This window comes from Jaculus jaculus, chromosome 18 (assembly GCF_020740685.1).
Source record: "Jaculus jaculus isolate mJacJac1 chromosome 18, mJacJac1.mat.Y.cur, whole genome shotgun sequence".
NCBI classification, from domain to species: domain Eukaryota; kingdom Metazoa; phylum Chordata; class Mammalia; order Rodentia; family Dipodidae; genus Jaculus; species Jaculus jaculus.
In genome coordinates, this window is record NC_059119.1 from 10,289,388 (window position 1) to 10,309,187 (window position 19,800).

A 19,800-nucleotide genomic window follows, 5' to 3' on the forward strand; every position below is an offset into this window, starting at 1 on the left:
CTGGCTTATGTGGGAACTGGGGAGTCAAACCTAGGTACTTTGGCTTTGCAGGCAAGCACCTTAACCACTAAGCCACCTCTCTTTCTCTTTTTAAATTAATTTGAGAGCAACAGACAGAAAAAGGCAGAGAAAGAGAGAGAGAGAGAATGGGCATGCCAGGGCCTCCAGCCACTGCAAACAAACTCCAGATGCATGCGCCCCCTTGTGCACCTGGCTTACGTGGGTCCTGGGAAATCAAGCCTCAAACTGGGGTTCTTAGACTTCACAGGCAAGTGCTGAACTGCTAAGCCATCTCTCCAGCCCCTTTTCTCTTCAGCTCAGGCCGAGCTGGAATTTACTATGCAGTCTCAGGGTGGCCTTGAACTCAAAGCAATCCTCCTACTCGGACTGAGTGATGGGATAAAGGCATGTGCCACCACGCCCAGCTACACTGTCTCAGTGGCAATGAGTTTTGGAGGGAAGTTTTCAAACACTGCATCAAGTCTTCTCCCAGTGGCGCTGAGGGGCACAGCACGCATTGCTTCCCGTTCTACTTGCTGCTCTCCTGACATGTGAGTAAGCAGGTTCAGGAGCCACAGCTGCAGACCTCCTCTAAGACAGGCTGTGCCCTCTAACTGTGAGCCAAAGCACAGCCTCTTTCCTTAAAGGTGCTTTTCCAGTTTCTCTGTCACAAGAAGAGTAATGCAGCCTGTTTCAAAGAGAAAATAGCCTAGCCAGGCACGGTGGCACACACCTTTAATCCCAGCACTCAGGAGGCAGAGGTAGGAGGATCGCCATGAGTTCAAGGCCATCCTGAGACTACAAAGTGAATTCCAGCCTGGGCTAGAGTGAGACCCTACCTTGAAAAACAAAACAAAAAGCACCAGGGAGATGGTCCAGCAGTTAAAGGCACTTACATGCAATGCCTGCCAACCCAGGTTCAATTCCCTAGTACCCAAGTAAAGCCAGATGCATGAAGTGGTGCATGTATCTGGAGTTTGTTTGCAGAGGTAAAAGGCTCTGGTGCACCCCTTATCTCTCTACCTCTCTCTTGTGCATACTGTCAAATAAATTTTTCTGTTTTCATTTATTCCTTTTTGCTTTTTTGAGGTAGGGTCTCTCTCTGGTCCAGGCTGACCTGACTATGTAGTCTCTGGGTGGCTTCAAACTCATGGAGATCACCTACCTCTGCCTCCCAAGTGCTGGAATTAAAGGCATGTGCCACCACACCCAGCCTGTTTTTATTTTGTAAATATTTTTTTTAAATATTTTACTTTATTTATTTCAGAGAGACAGAAATAGGCAGAGAGAGAGAATGGGCACTCTAGGGCCTCCTCCAGCCACTGCAAATGAACTCCAGATGCATGCAATCCCTTGTGCATCTGGTTTATATGGGTCCTGGGGAATTGAACCTGGGTCCTTTGGCTTTGCAGTCAAGGGCCTTAAACCACTAAGCCATCTCTCCAGCCCTTGTAAATATTTTTATTTCTTTATTAGAGACAAAGAGTGTGCATGCCAGGGCCTCCAGCCACTGCAAATAAATTCCAGTCACATGCACCACATGCATCTAGCTGACATGGGTTCTGGGGAGTTGAGCCTGGGTCCTTCGGCTTTGCAAGCAAGCGCCTTAACCACTAAGCCATCTCTCAGCCCCAAATACATTTTTAAAAAATTTAAAAAGGGCTGGAGAGATGGTTTAGCGGTTAAGGCGCTTGCCTGCAAAGCCAAAGAACCTATGTTCGATTCCCCAGGACCCACGTAAGCCAGATGCACAAGGTAGTGCATGTATCTGAAGTTCATTTGCAGTGGCTAGAGGCCCATTTTCTCTATCTGCCTCTTTCTCTCTCTTGCTCTCTCAAGTAAATAAATATATAAAAAAGAGAAACCAGAAACTGAACTGGGGTGTAACAGCTTAACAGTAAATTTGTCTAGCATGCATGTGGCCCTCCTGGGTTCAGTTCCTTGCAACGGGAAGAACTGAAGAACGTTACCTGCAGCTTCTGGTACATCTCGATGTTAATGGCTTTCACTTCCTCCAGCTGCTGCCGAAGGCCTATCAGCGTGTCCTGTTTCTCGTGGATGTCCTTCTCCAGCAGCTTCATGGCAAGCTCGAGCTCGTGTTTCATACTGACTTGTACTGACAGCTCATTCTCCACATCCTGCAACGTTAAAGTGCTGTCAATGTGCATGCCCTTCGGGATATCTACGTCAGATATGTGATCGTCAGGTTGGGAAACCATACCTCTCAGCTACTTATTTTAAGTCCATTCAAGAAACACGTGTGGTGCCAGGCGTGGTGGCGCATGCCTTTAATCGCAGCACTCCGGAGGCAGAGGTAGGAGGATCATCGTGAGTTTGAGGCCACCCTGAGACTATATAGTGAATTCCAGGTCAACCTGGGCTAGAGTGAGACCCTACCTCGAAAAACAAAAAAAAAAGAAAAAGAATCAAGTGTAGGGCTGGAGCGATGGCTCAGTGGTTAAGTCACTTCCCTGCAAAGCCAAAGAAGCCAGGTTCAATTCCCCAGGACCTATATAAGCCATATGCACAAGGTGGCGCATGTGTCTGGAGGCCCTGACACACCCATGGTCTCTCTCTCTCAAATAGATAAATATTAAATAATTAGGAAAAAAAAGAATCAAGTGGTGGCTCACCTCTGTAATCTCAGTACTGAGGAGGCTGAGGCAAGAAGACTACTTTAAGTTCATGGCTACCTTGAGTCCAAGGCCAATCTGGGCTACAGAATGAGACCTTATCTCAAAAAGTAAAAACCAGGGGGCTGGGGAAATGGCTTAGTGGTAAAGGCATTTGCCTGCAAAGCCTAAGGACTCCAGTTCATTTCCTCAGAACCCACGTAACCCAAATGCATGGGGAGCACATGTGTCTGCAGTTCATTTGCAGTGGCTGGAGGCCATGGTATGCCCATTCTCTCTTTCTCTCTGCCTCTTCTTCTCTCTCTCTCTCCCTCAAATAAATAAATAAAATATTAAAAAAAAAAATAAAAAACAGGGCTGGAGAATTGGCTTAGTGGTTAAGTGCTTGCCTGTGAAGCCTGAGGACCTCAGTTTGGGGCTCAATTCCCCAGGTTGCACAGGGGGCAGATGCATCTGAAGTTCGTTTGCAGTGGCTGTGAGGCCCTGATGCACCCATTCTCTATCTATTCCCCACCTCTCTCTTTCTGTCGCTCTCAAATTAAAAAAAAAAAAAAAAAAAAAAAAAGTAGCCAGGCAGGTGTGGTGGCGCACGCCTTTAATCCCAGCACTCCGTAAACCAGATGCACAAGGGGCGCATGTGGCTGGAGGCCATGGTGTGCCCATCTCTTTCTCTCTGCCTCTTCCTCCCTCTCTCTCTCTCAAATAAATAAATAAAATACTTAAAACACACTAATTCAGGGTGAAAGTAAGGAATTTGAAAGCATTAGGGTGTATGTTTGACACTTCAGATCAAAGTAGGAAAGGCTGAAGGAGACCTGAAATGGCACTTGCTGGGTAGTCAATGATCCCCAGGTGTTGCTACCTGCCGCAGGTGAGCCTCCTCTCGAAGCTGCCTTCTGGCATCACTGTACATTTCGTCGAGGCCTTGCCGAGAATGCTTATACGTCTGTAGCTCAGTTTCCACATCCACCTTGGTGACCTAGGAGGAAGACGTCCAGCTTTGTACCCTATGCGTCTGGCTTTACATGGGTACTGGGGAACCGAATCCAGGCTCCAGGCTCTGCAAACGCGCAAGTGCCTTTAACCACCAAGTCACCTCCCTCGCTCTGGCTTTACATTCTGTAATCACTCCTAGTCCCACAGTCCTCAGCTATGAAATGCCCTGGGAGGGCTGGGAAGATGGCTCAGTGGTTCACGATGCTTGCTTGTCCGGGCGTGGTGGTGCATGCCTTTAACCCCAGCACTCGGGAGGCAGAGGTAGGAGGATCGCCGTGAGTTCAAGACCATCCTGAGACGACATAGTGAATTCCAGGTCAGCCTGGGCTAGAGTGAGACCCTACCTCGAAAAACCACAAAATAAATAAATAATGCTTGCTTGCAAAGTCTGCTGGACCATGTTGAATTCCCTCGTACCCACATAAAGCCAAGATACACGGTGTGCTGCAGGCATCTGGAGTTTGGACACCCATACTCACACACACACACTCTCTCACACACAAATAAATAAGTTAAATGAGAGAGAGAGAGAGAAAAGAACACAGTGAATTCCAGGTCAGCCTGGACTAAAGTGAGACCCTACCTGGAAGAAAAAAAAAAAGGAAAGAAAAAGAAAAAAGGAAGAAAAAAGAAACTGTGGTGAAGATTTTTATTTATTTATTTATTTGAGAGAGAAAGAGGTAGAGAGTAGAGAGAGAATGGGCATGCCAGGGCCTCCAGCCACTATACACGAACTCCAGATACATGTGCCATCTCGTGCATCTGGCTTATGTGGGTCCTGGGGAATCGTACCTGGGTCTTTAGGCTTGTTAGGTAAACGTGTTAACTATTCAGCCATCTCTTCAGCCTCTGTGGTGGAGATTTCAATCAAACTAAAATCTCTCTATTCTATGCTGGAAAGAAATATATACTGAGAATAGACAACTTTGCCCTACTCTTACATAATTCAGCCACGTCCTGACCTGAGTCAGCCTAATGTCTTTTCGGGGCAGACAATGGGCGTACCCGGCTCTAAGCTAACAGCATCTTTTGTTTTTGTGGGTCACTCATCGCCTCCTGCCTGCACCCCAGTTATCATGTAGCCCAGAAGTTTAATCCACCAATAATGCAGAGAATTCAAGACGATGTCAGACTGCCTTACCTCTAACTGCTGCTGCGTTTTCATCAAGATCATCTCATTTTCACTTCGTAACTGATGGTTTTCTTCTTGGAGTTTAATGATATTGTTCTTTGCTATTGCTAACTGAGAGGTATGAAACAAACAAGAGCAAAGGCTTTAAACTTTTATTTTTTCTGTTTTTTGTTTTATTCAAGGTAGGGTTTCACTCTAGCCCAGGCTGACCTGGAACTCAGTCTGCAGTCCCAGGCTGGCCTTGAACTCACAGTGATCCTCCTACCTCTGCCTCTCAAGTGCTGGGATTACAGAGGTGCACCACCACGCCAAGCTATTACTTATTTCAATTTGTGCTTTTCCTACTATTTATTTTTGTAGTTGAAACACATTATGCCTATTTGTTGTGCGTGTAATAAACAGGTGATGCACTCTGTCAGTCTCACCGTATGTCCTCAGTACACAGGGTGACAGTAAGGACATGGAGAATTACACATTGAGCAAGAAAACTAAGGATTTGGGTACAAGGAGCACAAGTTGTGCTAGACTGGAAAAGGTAACAGACGTGCAATGGAACAGGTCAGCCTGTGACTATAACAGGACTCAGAGGCGACTCCTGTGACTATGACAAGGAGATGGCTGCTGCCCCAGAGTCCAGCACGAACGACTAAGTGATGTGGGTGGCAAGTCCAGAATACGAAGGACCCCAGGGAAGCAAAGCGGGGACTGCTCCCTAAAAGCGGGTTGTTTGCAAGAAATACCCTTCTGACAGCTTTATGAGGCTACAACTTGAACTTCAGAGCGTGCTGGGGCCAGTAAGAGGCAGGTACTAATGAGTGATCCCAGTCCACTGTCCTACCATTAATGTACAGATGCATTTAAAAAAAATTTTTTTCCATTTTTTTTGAAGTAGGATCTCATTCTAGCTCAGGCTGACCTGGAATTCACTATGTAGTCTCAGGGTGGTCTTGAACTCACGGTGATCCTCCTACCTCTGCCTCCTGTGTGTGCCACCACTTCTGGCTCAGATGCACTAGTTTTTGTTTTGTTTTGTTTCCTTGACACAGGGTCTCACGTAACGCAGGCTTGCTTGAACTCCCTGCATAATAGCTGAAGCTGTCCTTGAAGTTCTCATCCTCCTGCCTCTGACTCCCAAGTGCTGAGATTAAAGGCATGTGTCACGATGCCTAGCCTTACAGATGTGTTTGTAATTGCAGGCATACAAATTATATGGGATGTCTGAATCACATACAAAAAAAGCCAACTCTAAAAGAAATTAAAAAAAAAAAACTAATCAATGAAACTAAAAGGGTTCATGGCATTAATAATATGTCTTCCAGCATAAATAATTCTGAAAATAGACAATAATTCATTGCTTTAATAAATTTAAAGAGAAAACATCTCAAAAACTGGTTCTTCAAACAGTATTAAAAAGAGCTGATCATGGTGATGGAAAGAAATGATTGCAGTGCTCAGTACTGCAATATCTCTATCATACCTTCCAAGGCTCAGGGTCTAATGCAGAAGAGGTGGCAGAAAGAATGTAAGAGGCAAAGGAAGGGTAGGACTCCTTACAACAAGCTCCTCCAGACACAAAATGGTCTGGATATCCATGACCTCACAGTGCCCAACACTACCTATACAAGACCCTCATAAGAGGAGGAAAAGATCATGACATCAAAATTAAAAGAGAGACTGATTGAGATGGGGAGGGGATATGATGGAGAATGGAGTTTCAAAGGGGAAAGTGTGGGGGGGTATTACTATGGGGTATTTTTTTATAATCATGGAAGTTGTTAATAAAAATTTGGAAGAAAAAAAAAGAGCCGAAAGGGCTGGAGACATAGCTTAGCAGTGAAGGCATTTGCCTGCAAAGCCAAAGGATCCCAGTTTGATTCTCCAGGACCCATGTAAGCCAGATGCCCAAGGGGGCACATGCATCTGGAGTTCATTTGCAGTGGTTAGAGGGCCTGGTGAGCCCATTCTCTCTCTCCTCCCCACCCCCCACTGCCTCTTTCTCTCTCTCAAATTTAAAAAAAAAAAAAGCTTAGGGCTAGAGGGATAGCTTAACAGTTAAGGCATTTGCCTGCAAAGCCAAAGAACCCCAGGTTCAATTCCCCAGGACCCATGTTAGCCAGATGCACAAGGGGGCGCAAGCATCTGGAGTTCATTTGCAATGGCTGGAGGACCTGGTGTGCCCATTCCCCTCCCCCTCTTTCCCTCTTTTCTGTCAAATAAATAAATTAATAAAAATTTTTTTTTTAAAAAAGGAGCTGAAACAGGGCATGGTGGCCCATGCATTAAATCTCAGCACTTGGGAAGCAGAGGTAGAAGGATGGAAATGAGTTTCAGGATACCCTGAGACTACATAGTGAATTCCAGGTCAGCTTGGGTGAGAGCAAGACACTACCTCAAAAAAAAAAAAAAAAAAATAAGTAAAATAAAATAAAACAAAAAAGGGCTAGAGAGATGGCTTTTAAGGCACTTGCCTGGAAATCCTAATGACCCAAGTTCGATTCCCCCACATAAAACCAGATGCAAAGAGTGGGCATGCAACTGGAGTTTGTTGGCAGTGGCTGGAGGCCCTGTTGCACCCATTCTTTCTGTCTCTTTTCTATTTCTCTCTGCTTGCAAATAAATAAATTTAAAAAAAAAATTTTTGCTTTTTAAAACAAGCTGATTTTTTTGTTCTTTTGCTTTTGTTTTTGTTTTCCATGAGAGGATGGACTGGCTTTTCTGCAAATGAGCTCTGGGGGCCACTGGATGGCCACATTCACAATGCAGAAGCCGTAGCTGGTGGAACAAGCTTTACCCAGGTGAGGTTGGAGGACAAGTGAACATGACAATGCAGCCAGCGGAACAGGCCACTGCCTACACATCAATCACCCCAGTTTAAAAGCAGAATTACACTAGTCAGAGTTTGCGGGAGTTTTGTCTCTCGAGCTTATTTCTACAGGCTGAGTAACGCACAATAGTGCCTGAGCGGGTCACGTAACTGAGCCGTGCTGGGAGAGCATGTGGTTTCTCTAGAACTTACCACCATCAGTCACAATGACCAGCACCCCATCATGATGAAGGCATGTATGTGGGGGGCAGCGCTTAATGCATTCATACTTAGCATGGAAAAGGATCACAAACAGTGGAGCTGTGAAAGAATCCGTCACTGTGTGACAATACCTCTTCAATCAGCTTAGTGTTCGACTTTTCTAATGAGTCGACTCTTGAATGGAGGCTGCTCACTGTACTGCTGAAATTAGTAAAGAAAACACTCATTCAAAATCACGCACAATCACAAAGGCACAAAAAAGTACATTACTGTGAACTTATTATGCTGAATGACATATACCAACTATCCAGAACAGATTTCTGCATGTGGCACATTTGACTAAACTGGCTTAACTTGATTAAGCTAAGACAGCAATAAAGGCCATAGCAAAATAATTTATATTTAAATCCCATTTGTCTTGTTTTGCTTTTTGTTCTTTCAAGGTAGGGTCTCGCTCTAGCCCAGGCTGACCTGGAATTCACTATGTAGTTTTAGGGTGGCCTTGAACTCATGACAATCCACCTACCTCTGCCTCCCGAGTACTGGGATTAAAGGCGTGCGCCACCATGCCTGGCTTATTTTATTTTTCAAGACAGTGTTTCACTGTAGCACAGGCTGACCTGGTACTCACTCTGAAGCCCCAGGCTGGTGTCAAACTTGTGGTGATTCTCTTATCTGAGCCTCCTTAGTGTTGAAACGAAAAGCATATGCCACCATGCCCAGCTCTACTTGGTGCTTTGTGTGCATGCATGTATGTGTGCGTACTCTGTGGTGCTGGGAATTGAACCCAGAGTCTTATCCATGCTAGATAAGAGCCCTAGCACTGAAAAACATCTACCGTTAAACCAGCCCAAAATTGTTGGTTGGTTTTAAACTCCCACAAGCCCCCCAAGGTAGGGTCTCACTCTAGCTAAACTGGCCTGGAATTCACTATGTAATCTCAAGGTGACCTCAAAACTCAGCAATCCTACCTCAGCCTCCTGAGTGCTGGATTAAAGGCATTACCCATCCCACCCAACACTTTTAACCTTTTGACTCAGGTTGTCACTTTGCCCAAGCTAGCCTTTAGCTGACTGTGTAGCCAGAGGTGACCCCATCTTTCTGCCCATATCTCCCTCACGCTGCAATTACAAGCATGAGTCATCACACCTGGTTTAGTACCCCTTCCTTTTAAAACCTATCTTATCTGCAAGCAGAGAAAGATAGAGACAGACAGAATGGGCATGCCAGGGCCTCGGCCCGCTGCAAACAAACTCCAGATACATGTGCCACCTTATGCATCTGACTTTATGTGGGCACTGGGGAATCAAATGTGGGTCGTTAGGCTCTGCAGGCAAGCACCTTAACTGCTAAGCCATCTCTCCAGCCCAGCCCTTGGTTTATTGAGACAGGATATTGCTCTGTAACAGTCCAGGCCACCCTCAACCTCACCATCCTACTGTCTCAGCCTCCCAACTGCATGCACCACCGCCCCTGCGTTGTGGGTTTTTTTTGTTTTGTTTTGTTTTGTTTTGTTTTTGAGGTAGGGTCTCACCCTCTAGCCCAGGCTGACCTGGAATTCACTATGTAGTCTCAGGGTAGCCTCCAACTCACAGTGATTCTCCTACCTCTGCCTCCCAAGTGCTGGGATTAAAGACGTGCACCACCATGCCCAGCTCGCTTAATTTTTTGAAGCAGGGTCTCATTGTAGCCCAAACTGACCTATAACTCACTCTGCAGTTCAGGTTGGCCTCAAGGTCACAATAGTCCTCTTACCTCATCCCTGAGAGTGTGGGAATTAAAGGTGTGTGCCACTACACCTGGCCTTACTTGACTTTTGACTTGAATTTGACTTTTGAATTCCAGGTCAGCCTGGGCTAGAGTGAAATCCTACCTTGCAAAAAAAAGGGGGGGGGGGCTGGAGAGATGGCTTAGCAGTTAAGGCACTTGCCTGCAAAGTGAAAGGACCCAGGTTCAATTCCCCAGGACCCATGTAAGCCAGATGCACAAGGTGGCATCTAAAATTCATTGGCAGCAACTAGAGGCCCTGGCATGCCCATTCTCTCTCTTTTTTCTCTCTGCCTCTTTCTCTTTCTCAAATGGATAAAAACTAATAATAAAAAACTAAAAATGAAATAAATAAAAGCATGGGCTGGGCTGAAGAGATGGCTTAGAAGTTAAGGTGCTTGCTTGCAAAGCATAAGGATCAAGGTTTGATTCCCTAATACTCATATAAAGCCAGATGCACAAGGTGGTGTATGTGTCTGAAGTTCATTCACAGTGGTTAGAGGACCTGGCTGGCCCATTTTCTATCTCTCAAATACATAAATAAAATATTAAAAAAAAACCTAGCTGGACGTGGTGGTGCATGCCTTTAATGCCAGCACTCAGGGGGCAGAGGTAGCATAGGCTAGAATGAGACCCTACCTCAAAAAAAAGAAGAAAGAAAGAGAAAAGAAAAATGTTAGAGTGTAAAAACAGACAAAATAAAAACAAAGGATGCTTAGAAGGAAAAAGATTAAGTTAGGCATGGAACCTCAAAACAATATCCTTAGTATAAGTACCCATAATACTCACTTGAGTTGTCTATTCAATTCTTCAACATAATTCTTTTGGTCTAAGATGGCAGCAATTTGAACATTCCTAGAGGGAGGAAAGAGTAGCTTTGTGCTTACTTAACATGTAAATCATTTTCAAATGGAAGACTCATAGTGAAACACAATGAAACATTTACAACAAAGAATCTGGAGCTAGAGAGATGGCTTAGCAGTTAAAGCATGTGCCTGCAAAGCCAGAGGACCCAGGTTCAATTCCCCAGAGTCAATTCCCACATGAGTCAGATACACAAGATGGAACATGTGTCTAGAGTTCATTTGCAGTGGCTAGAGGCCCTGGTGTGCCCATTCGCTCTCTTTCTCTCTATATGCCTCTCTTGCTTTCAAATAAATAAAATAATTTTTTTCAACAAAAGAATCTGTGTTGAGATGTCTCATCAGTGAAGGGGTTGCTTGCAAATATGCTGCCCTGACTTCAATTCCCCACTTCCCACATAAAGCCAGATACACAAAGTGGCACATGGGTCTGGAGTTCATTTGCAGCAGTGAGAGATTCTGGTGACCTTCCTCTCTCTCTCATATAAATAAGTTAAAAAAAAAAAAAAAAGAAGAATCTTTGTAATCATTTAGCAGTGAGCTGTGTACTAACTATAAACTTTGTTACAAAATCACTTACTAATATACTATTGAATACTATTGATACATTTTAAATTTAAAACCAATTAGATCTTTAAATATACCACCATTATCACAAAACACAGCTATTAAAGTGGGTCCCAGTAAGTACAGGTATGCAAGAGTTCGTCTGCACATAAAAAATCGCCTTTTTTATAATTTTCCTTATTTGCTATGTACAGCATGAAAACGAAGTGAGAGAGAAACAATGCAGGATATGTGGGAGGAGGGACACCTCCCCCCCCAGAGGGTCTCAACATCATTGGAAAAGATCAGTTAAAAATCACAACCCGGGGCTGCAGAGATGGCCTAGCGGTTAAGCACTTGCCTGTGAAGCCTAAGGACCCCGGTTCAAGGCTCGGTTCCCCAGGTCCCACGTTAGCCAGATGCACAAGGGGGCGCACACATCTGGAGTTCGTTTGCAGAGGCTGGAAGCCCTGGCGCGCCCATTCTCTCTCTCCCTCTATCTGTCTTTCTCTCTGTGTCTGTCACTCTCAAATAAATAAATAAAAAATAAACAAAATAAAATAAAAAAATTAAATCACAACCCGGGGCTGGAGAGATGGCTTAGCGGTTAAGGCGCTTGCCTACAAAGCCAAAGTACCTCAGTTTGATTCCCCTGGACCCATGTAAGCCATATGCACAAGGAGACACATGCACCTAGAGTTCGTTTGCAGTGGCTAAGAGCCCTGATATGCCCATTTTCTCTCCATCTCTCTCTCTCTTATCCTCCCTCCCATCCTTTCCCTCTCTCAAATAAATAAATAAGAATAAAATATTTTAAAAAATACAACCCGGTAGGCATGGTGGCCTTTAATCCCAGCACTCAAGAGACAGAGGTAGGAGGATGGCTGTAAGTCTGAGGCTACCCTGAGACTCCATAGTGAATTCCAGGTCAGCCTGGGCTAGAGTGAAACCCTACCTCAAAAAAACAAAAATAATAATACTAGAATGAGACCCTATCTCAGGGGAAAAAAAAACAACTCATGGAGCTGGAAGGATGGCTCAGTGGTTAAAGTACGCAGCAGTCCAGTACCCACGTAAAGCCCGAAGTACAAATTTGTGCCTTGACACACCTATATTCTTTTTCTATTTCTCTCTCTCTTTGCTTGCAAATAAATAATAGTTTAAAAAAAATACAGGGCTGGAGAGATGGCTTAGCGGTTAAGCGCTTGCCTGTGAAGCCTAAGGACCCCGGTTCGAGGCTCGGTTCCCCAGGTCCCACGTTAGCCAGATGCACAAGGGGGCGCACGCGTCTGGAGTTCGTTTGCAGAGGCTGGAAGCCCTGGCGCGCCCATTCTCTCTCTCTCCCTCTATCTGTCTTTCTCTCTGTGTCTGTCGCTCTCAAATAAATAAATAAATAATATTTTAAAAAAAAATACAAAACATGCCAGGTATGGTGGTGCACACCTTTAATGCCAGCATTCGGGAGACAGAGGCAGGAGGATTGCCATGAGTTCAAGGCCACCTTGAGACTACATAGTGAATTCCAGGTCAGCCTGGGCTAGAGCGAGATTATCTCGATAAACAAAAACAAAATACAAAACATGGAAAATCATACCTTTCTTTATTTCCAATATCTTCTTCATTCTTTAAATACATGGAGAAATCAATCACTCCAACCTGAAGTTAAGAAAGATATTTGGGTTTAAAGAGAAGAAAGAGTACTTTGTGGGATGCACCATTAACATGAGAGGATTCATCTTGACTGTCCACTTCACTGGACGGAGACATGTGCAGGAGATGAGCGAGGTGCTCCTCTGGGTTTGTCAGTGAGGGCATTTCCAGAAAGGCCTACAACCTGAGAACTCTGGCCTGGTCAATGCTTGCGTCGAATGTTCCGTCAACCTCGGAGTGGACTGTGGGGAGATGACAGAGCTGGAAGGCAGCTATTCTCACCACTGCACCCCCCACGCGAGATGACAGGGGTGGGGAAGACGGCGCTAGCCGCGGGAAGTGGGTCACCGGAGGCCTTCTAGGCTGTATCTTGGCCCTGACCATTCCTGCTCCTCTCCTCTGATTGCTAGCCAGCCGCCAGAGGACAGCTTTCTTCTGCTGTGCCCTGCTGCATCATGTTCCTCCTGACCATGGAGAAACCATGGCTGAACCCTCTGAAGCTGTGAGCCAAAATAAACCCTCCTCCTTGTTTCTGCCAGGTCCTGACCGACACACCAGGCAACTGAATCTCTGCTCACAAGCACTGTGTACAAGTTAAAGCGAAGCCTGGGTCAAGGAAGAAGTGTGAAAATTGAATGCCGTGCACTTGTGTCAACCACCATGGCTTACCTGAGAGTCTAGATCTTCTCCCTTTACACACAAATTAGCGTCTATCACATTCAGGCCAACGAGCAGCCCGACGATGACTGCTCCTTCTTCTTCCATCATGAGTGCATGATACTCATAGAACTCACTGCAAAGTCAGAACAAACCCAACTCTTAACGCTGCATTTGAAACCTCAGCACCTTATCACCCCAGTCTGCACCATGCAGTCATGGAAACAACGTAAACTTGGTTCCTTGAAACTAGCCTGTTCAGGCTGGAGAGATGGCTCAGAGGTTAAGGCGCTTGCTTACAAAATATAATAGCGTGCTTGCTTCAGCAGCACATATACTAAAATTGGAACGATACAGAGAAGATTAGCATGGCCCCTGTGCAAGGATGATACGCAAATTCATGAAGCGGTCCATATTTTTTTTCTATTTCTAAATTAAAGTAAATTTTCAAAATAAAAAAAAATATATATATAATAGCATGCATTTGATTCCCCAGTACCCACGTAGAGGCAGATGTATCTGGAGTTCCTTTGCAGTGGGGCTGGAGGCTGTGGTGTCCCTATTCATTCTCTCTCTTCCTCTGCTTGCACATAAGTAAAGATATTTTATCTTATTTTTCGTTTTCCGAGGTAGAGTCTCACTCTAGCCCAGGCTGACCTTGGAATTCACTGTGTAGTCTAAGGTTGGCCTCGAACTCATGGCGATCCTTCTACCTCTGCCTCCCAAGTGCTGGGATTAAAAGTGTGTGCCACCATGCCCACAGTAAAAATATTTTATTTATTTATTTGACAGAGAAAGAGGGAAAAAGAGAGAGACAGAGAGAGAGAATGGGTGTGCCAGGGCCTCCAACCACTGCAAACAAACTCCAGACACATGCGCCCCCTTGTGCATCTGGCTAACATGGGTTCTGGGGAATCGAACCAGGGTCCTTTGGCTTTGCAGGCAAATGCCATAAGTGATAAGCCATCCTGCCAGCCCTAAAAATATTTTTAAAAGTGGGTTGGAGATGGCTTAGTGGTTAAGCACTTGCCTGTGAAGCCTAAGGATCCTAGCTCAAGGCTCGATTCCCCAGGACCCATGTTAGCCAGATTTACAAGGTGGCACATGTGTCTAGAGTTTGTTTGCAGTGGCTGGAGGCCCTGATGTGCCCATTCTCTCTCTCTCTCTCTCTCTCCCTCTTTCTCTCTGTCTGTTGCTCTCAAGTAAATAAACAATTTTTTTTTCCTTTGGTTTTTCGAGGTAGGGTCTCACTTTGGCCCAGGCTGGCCTGGAATTCACTATGTAATCTCAGGGTGGCCTCAAACTCATGGTGATCCTCCTACCTCTGCCTCCCGAGTGCTGGTATTAAAGGCATGTGCCACTACGTCCAGGAAAAAAAAAAAAATTACTTTTCTCTTTCTCTAATAAAATAAAATAAACTTTAAAAATAGCTAAAAAGATGGCTGAGTGGTTAAAGTGCTTGCCTGCAATGCCTAAGGACCCAGGTTTGACTCCCCCAGGACCCATGAAAGCCAGATGCACAAGGTGGCACATGTATCAGGATTTTGTTTGCAATGGATGGAGGTCCTGGTGAGCCCAATCTCTCTTTCTCTTTCTCTCTATCTCCCTGTTTCTAATAAATGAATTAAAAAAAAAAACTTTGAAAAATATTTACTAAAAGTATGGGCTGGAGAGATGGCTTAGCAGGTAAGGCACTTGCCAGCAAAGCCAAAGGACCTCAGTTCTATTCCCCTGGATCCATATAAGCCAGACGCAGAAGGTGGTGCATGCATCTGTAGTTCATCTGCAGTGGCTGGAGGCTCTGGCATGCCCATTCTCTCGCTTACTTTCTGTATACCTCTTTCTCTCTCTCAAATAAATAAATAAAATAAGAATATTTTTAAAAAACTAAGCCGAGCATGGTGGCACATGCCTTTAATCCCAGCACTTGGAAGGAAGAGGTAGGGAGATCACTATTTGAGGCCACTCTGAGACTACAGAGTGAATTCCAGGTCAGCCTGGGCTACAATGACACCTTACCTCAAAACACCAAACAATAAGTAAATAAATAACAAAATAAAGGAAAGGTCAGACACTGTGGCACCATGAGTTTGAGGCCACCCTGAGACTACAGATTGAATTCTAGGTCAGCCTCAGCTAGGATGAGACCCTATCTTGAAAAAAAAATAATAAATTAGCCTTTTTATATTACATTTTACATTAACATTTCAAAATATAAATGCTAGGGCGAAGGAATGGCTCAGCGGTTAAAGGCACACGGTGGCCATACCTGCTGACCCAGGTTCAACTGCCAGGAAAAATATACCCATTCTCTCTGTGTCTCTCCTATTTCTCTCTGCTTGCAAATAAATACTTAAAAATATAAAAACTAAAAAGCCGGGTATGGTGGCACACACCTTTAATCCCAGCACTTGGGAGGCAGAGGTAGGAGGATTGCCGTGAGTTCGAGGCCACCCTGAGACTCCATAGTGAATTCCAGGTCAGCCTGGACTAGAATGAGACCCTACATTGAAAAACAAAAAAACAAAAAAACAACAAAAAAAACCCCATATATATATACACACACACACACACATACATATATATATATGTATGTGTGTGTGTGTGTGTATATATATATACATATATATATATATAAACTATTTATTTATTTTAAAAAATTATTTATTTGTTTGAGAGAGAGAATAGGTAGCCGCTCCAGGGCTTCTTTTTGCTGCAAACAAACGCCAGATGTATATGCCATTTTGTGCATCTTTCTTTACATGGGTCCTGGGGAATCAAACCCATGACATCACACTTTATACACAAGTGCCTTAATGGCTGAGCCATCTCTCTAGACCCCCAGCCCTTTTTTTTCTACCACATCTTCAATATTTTGTGGAAGATAACATATAAGTGAAATAAAAAAGGAAAATAGCCGGGCATAGTGGCACACACCTTTAATCCCAACACTCTGGAGGCAGAGGTGGGAGGATCGCCATGAGTTCAAGGCTACCCTGTGACTACATAGTGGATTCCAGGTCAGCCTGGGCTAGAGTGAGACCCTACCAGGAAAAAGAAAAAAGGAAAATGAATAGGACTCAATGATACTAACCTCAAGAGGTCTCTCTGGATAATTAAGCAACGCAGGTAATCAGCCATCTTTTTCTGCATGAGGGCTAACCGAAGCCACGCTCGTGCGCGGCCCAGAGGAGTCCTAGGAGAGACGACCTGACGGTTAGAAAGAGCCTGGGCTCCGGGACGGACTACGTGCTCTCCACTGCTGACCACATTAACTAAGAAAAAGCCACTTATCATGGTTGTGTTTTCATCTTTATACTTTTTTTTTTTTTTTTTGAGGGTTCTCTTTAATGGGATTGCTGGTATTCACCATGGGGTTATGGGTTAGGAGTTTTGAGAGTAGCAGTCAGTCATTGTGTGTGGGGGAGGGAAGAATGCCTCCCCTGTGTCTCTTACATTATTTCCACCCACTTTTCCACACAATGCTCTGAGCTTTGGTGGGTGTGTTCTAAGTCCTCTTTATTTTATTTATTTATTTATTTATTTTTTATTTATTTGAGAGCGACAGACACAGAGAGAAAGACAGATAGAGGGAGAGAGAGAGAATGGGCGCGCCAGGGCTTCCAGCCTCTGCAAACGAACTCCAGACGCGTGCGCCCCCTTGTGCATCTGGCTAATGTGGGACCTGGGGAACCAAGCCTCGAACTGGGGTCCTTAGGCTTCACAGGCAAGCACTTAACCGCTAAGCCATCTCTCCAGCCCTACTTTTTGTTTTTAATTTGAGATGGGGAGAAAGAGAGAATGGGTGCGCCAAGGCCTCCAGCCACTGCAAACGAACTCCAGATGCGTGTACAGCTTTGTGCATCTGGCTTACATGGGCACTGGGAAATCAAACCTAGGTCCTTGGGCTTCTCCGACAAGTACCTTAACCATTAAGATATCTCCCCAGCCCATCATCTTTGTGTTTGTTTGTTTATTTATTTATTTATTTATTTATTTATTTATTTATTTATTTATTTTTGAGGTAGGGTCTCACTCTAGCCCAGGCTGACCTGGAATTCAGTATGTAATCTCAGGGTGGCCTTGAACTCACAGTGATCCTCCTACCTCTACCTCCCAAGTGCTGTGGTTAAAGGTGTGTGCCACCATGCCTCGCTGACCTGGAGTTATAAAAGTATAAAGATGATGGGTTGAGCCGGGTGTGGTGGCGCACGCCTTTAATCCCAGCACTTGGGAGGCAGAGGTAGGAGGATCACTGTGAGTTCAAGGCCACCCTGAGATTACATACTGAATTCCAGGTCAACCTGGGCTAGAACAAAATGCTACCTTAATAAAGTGGGGGGAAATAGAAGTTGTTTTAGCACTAAGAATTAAGACAAAGAATGAGGAAGTCTAATATTTTGGTTACACCCTAAAGAACCCAGCATTAATACTTCCTGTGTGGGGCTGCAGAGATTGCTTAGTGGTTAGGGCACATGTGTGCAAAGAAGCCTGCAGCCCCAGGTTCAGTTCCAGGACCCACATAAGCCAGACGCACAAAGTGGTACATGTGTCTGGAGTTCATCTGAAGTGCCCATTCTTTCTCTCTCTCTCAAATAAATACATAAATAAACAAAATTTTTAAAAAACTTCATACCTGGATATCTATGACCTCACAGTGCCTGACACTACCTACACAAGACTATCATAATAGGAGAAAAAGATCATGACATCAAAATAAAAGAGAGACTGATTGGGAGGGGGAGGGGATATGATGGAGAATGGAGTTTCAAAGGGGAAAGTGGGGGGAGGGAGGGCATTATCATGGGATATTGTTTATAATCATGGAAGTTGTTAATAAAAAAAAAAGAAAGAAGGAAAAACCCTCATATGCACAAAAAGCTTTCAGCACTCATGCTTTCTTAGCTAGAATACCCCAGCCTTTTAAATATTTCATATGCATTTACCTGACAAAACAGGCATATGACACTACAGATCCCAATTTTCAGAGGAAGAAAAGCAGTCTGTAGGACTGCTAACGTCATGAAGGGCTTGCTAAGAACATGGCTCTCCTGAGCTCTTCCTAGGATTCAGTCTTACCCAGTCTTTCATAAGTAGTTCTGATGGCCTACTATGTGCACAGTTTCCATGCTCAGGAAGCAGAGTACAACTGACAGTGACTGTAATAAAGGGGTTTGCAACTCTGCAATCCAAAGCGGAACTGACGTGATATGCTGAGGTCGAAGCCAATGAACACAAAGCTTTCTGGTGATGGCAGAGTGGTTCTTTCTCCTCTTTTCCATCTTTTGAAATAGTCTCTCCCTGTACGGCCCAGGCTGGCCATGAACTCACAATCTTCCTGTCTCAGTCTCACTGGACACCACTTCCCTCAGCCAGTAGTGGTCAATTCTTATTGAATGGGATTTGGAAAATGACCTGAAGGAAACAGAGTATGAGCTGAGCCACCAAGAGTGGACAGAGCCTTGTCAGGAGAGAGTGGAAAGAGATGAGGCTGAAAGCATAACAAAGGCTAGTGTGAGGTGCTTACAGAAGCAATACACTTTGGCGGTCACAGATGGGCTGCCAGTAAAAACTACTTAATTAAGATGGGCGTGGTGGTACACGCCTTTAATCCCAGCACCCCAGGAGGCAGAGGAAGGAGGATCACTGTGATTTCGAGGCCAGCCTGAGAATACAGAGTGAATTCTAGGTCAGCCTATGCTAGAGTGAGACCCTACCTCGAAAAACCAAAAGCAACAAGACTACTTACTTGAGACCAGGCAAATCCCGGACGCTGGCTCCTATTTCCTCGGCTTCTGGGTACAGCTTCTCCACCAGCTCCAAAGGGCCCCAGATGGTTTTGTTGTAACTCAAAAATGACTTCCTTACTGAAAAAAAAAAAAAAGCAATGCACATAACTTCAACATATAAAATAATAATAACATTATCCTAAATATTCAACATCTTGTGTCAAAACTAGCCGGGCATGGTGGCGCACACCTTTAATCCCAGCACTCGGGAGGCAGAGGTAGGAGGATCGCAGTGAGTTCAAGGCCACCCTGAGGCTACATAGTGAATTCCAGGTCAGCCTGAGCCAGAGTGAGACCCTACCTCAAACAAAACAAACAAAAAAGATTCCAATGTGTGTCTCTGGGTGAGTTTTCTCATTTTCTGGAAACCTGCACTGAATCCAGTCCCTCTTGGGCAGTAGCCCCATATTCTTTCAGCCCCTCATGCTCTAGCCACCTCTTAAACTCTATAATCTCTATAATAAAAATTTTCAAAACCTTAAAAAGAGGCCTGGAGATACAGCTTGGTGGTAGAGTGAACCACTGCTCAGCATGCACAAGGCCCTGGGTTCAATGTCTAGGGAGCAGAGAAGGGAAATGGGGAGGAAGAGCATCTTGGCCGTTCTTCACATCAGAAACATGCAGTCAAGTAAGCGCTGATGGCCAGTTTCCCTGTTTGTTCCAAGCAGGCTCTCATGTACCTCAAGCTGGCCGCAAACTCATTATGTAGCCAAAGATGAACTTGAATTTCTAACCTCCCTGC

At 44.7% G+C, this 19,800-nt stretch overlaps 1 protein-coding gene and 1 non-coding gene across 8 annotated transcripts in view; one reads left to right on the plus strand and one right to left on the minus strand.

Moving 5' to 3' along the window:
* Rufy2 (RUN and FYVE domain containing 2) overlaps window positions 1–19,800 on the minus strand; it is a 39,815-nt gene that overhangs the window by 15,726 nt on the left and 4,289 nt on the right. For 6 of the 7 annotated variants that reach the window (XM_045137668.1, XM_045137670.1, XM_045137666.1 and 3 more), the window contains exons 3-11: window positions 19,019–19,136; window positions 16,364–16,465; window positions 13,282–13,405; window positions 12,557–12,618; window positions 10,343–10,408; window positions 7,918–7,987; window positions 4,771–4,872; window positions 3,496–3,612; window positions 1,971–2,138 (exon numbers count right to left, since the gene is read on the minus strand). In XM_045137668.1, the coding sequence (XP_044993603.1) occupies window positions 1,971–2,138; window positions 3,496–3,612; window positions 4,771–4,872; window positions 7,918–7,987; window positions 10,343–10,408; window positions 12,557–12,618; window positions 13,282–13,405; window positions 16,364–16,465; window positions 19,019–19,136 (929 nt within the window). The remainder of the gene's footprint in view (window positions 1–1,970; window positions 2,139–3,495; window positions 3,613–4,770; window positions 4,873–7,917; window positions 7,988–10,342; window positions 10,409–12,556; window positions 12,619–13,281; window positions 13,406–16,363; window positions 16,466–19,018; window positions 19,137–19,800) is intronic. The other variant, XM_045137667.1, reaches the window with a different exon arrangement.
* Window positions 13,583–13,689, plus strand: LOC123455925. The gene has a single exon (XR_006634222.1). It is a non-coding gene; the product is annotated as a U6 spliceosomal RNA (small nuclear RNA).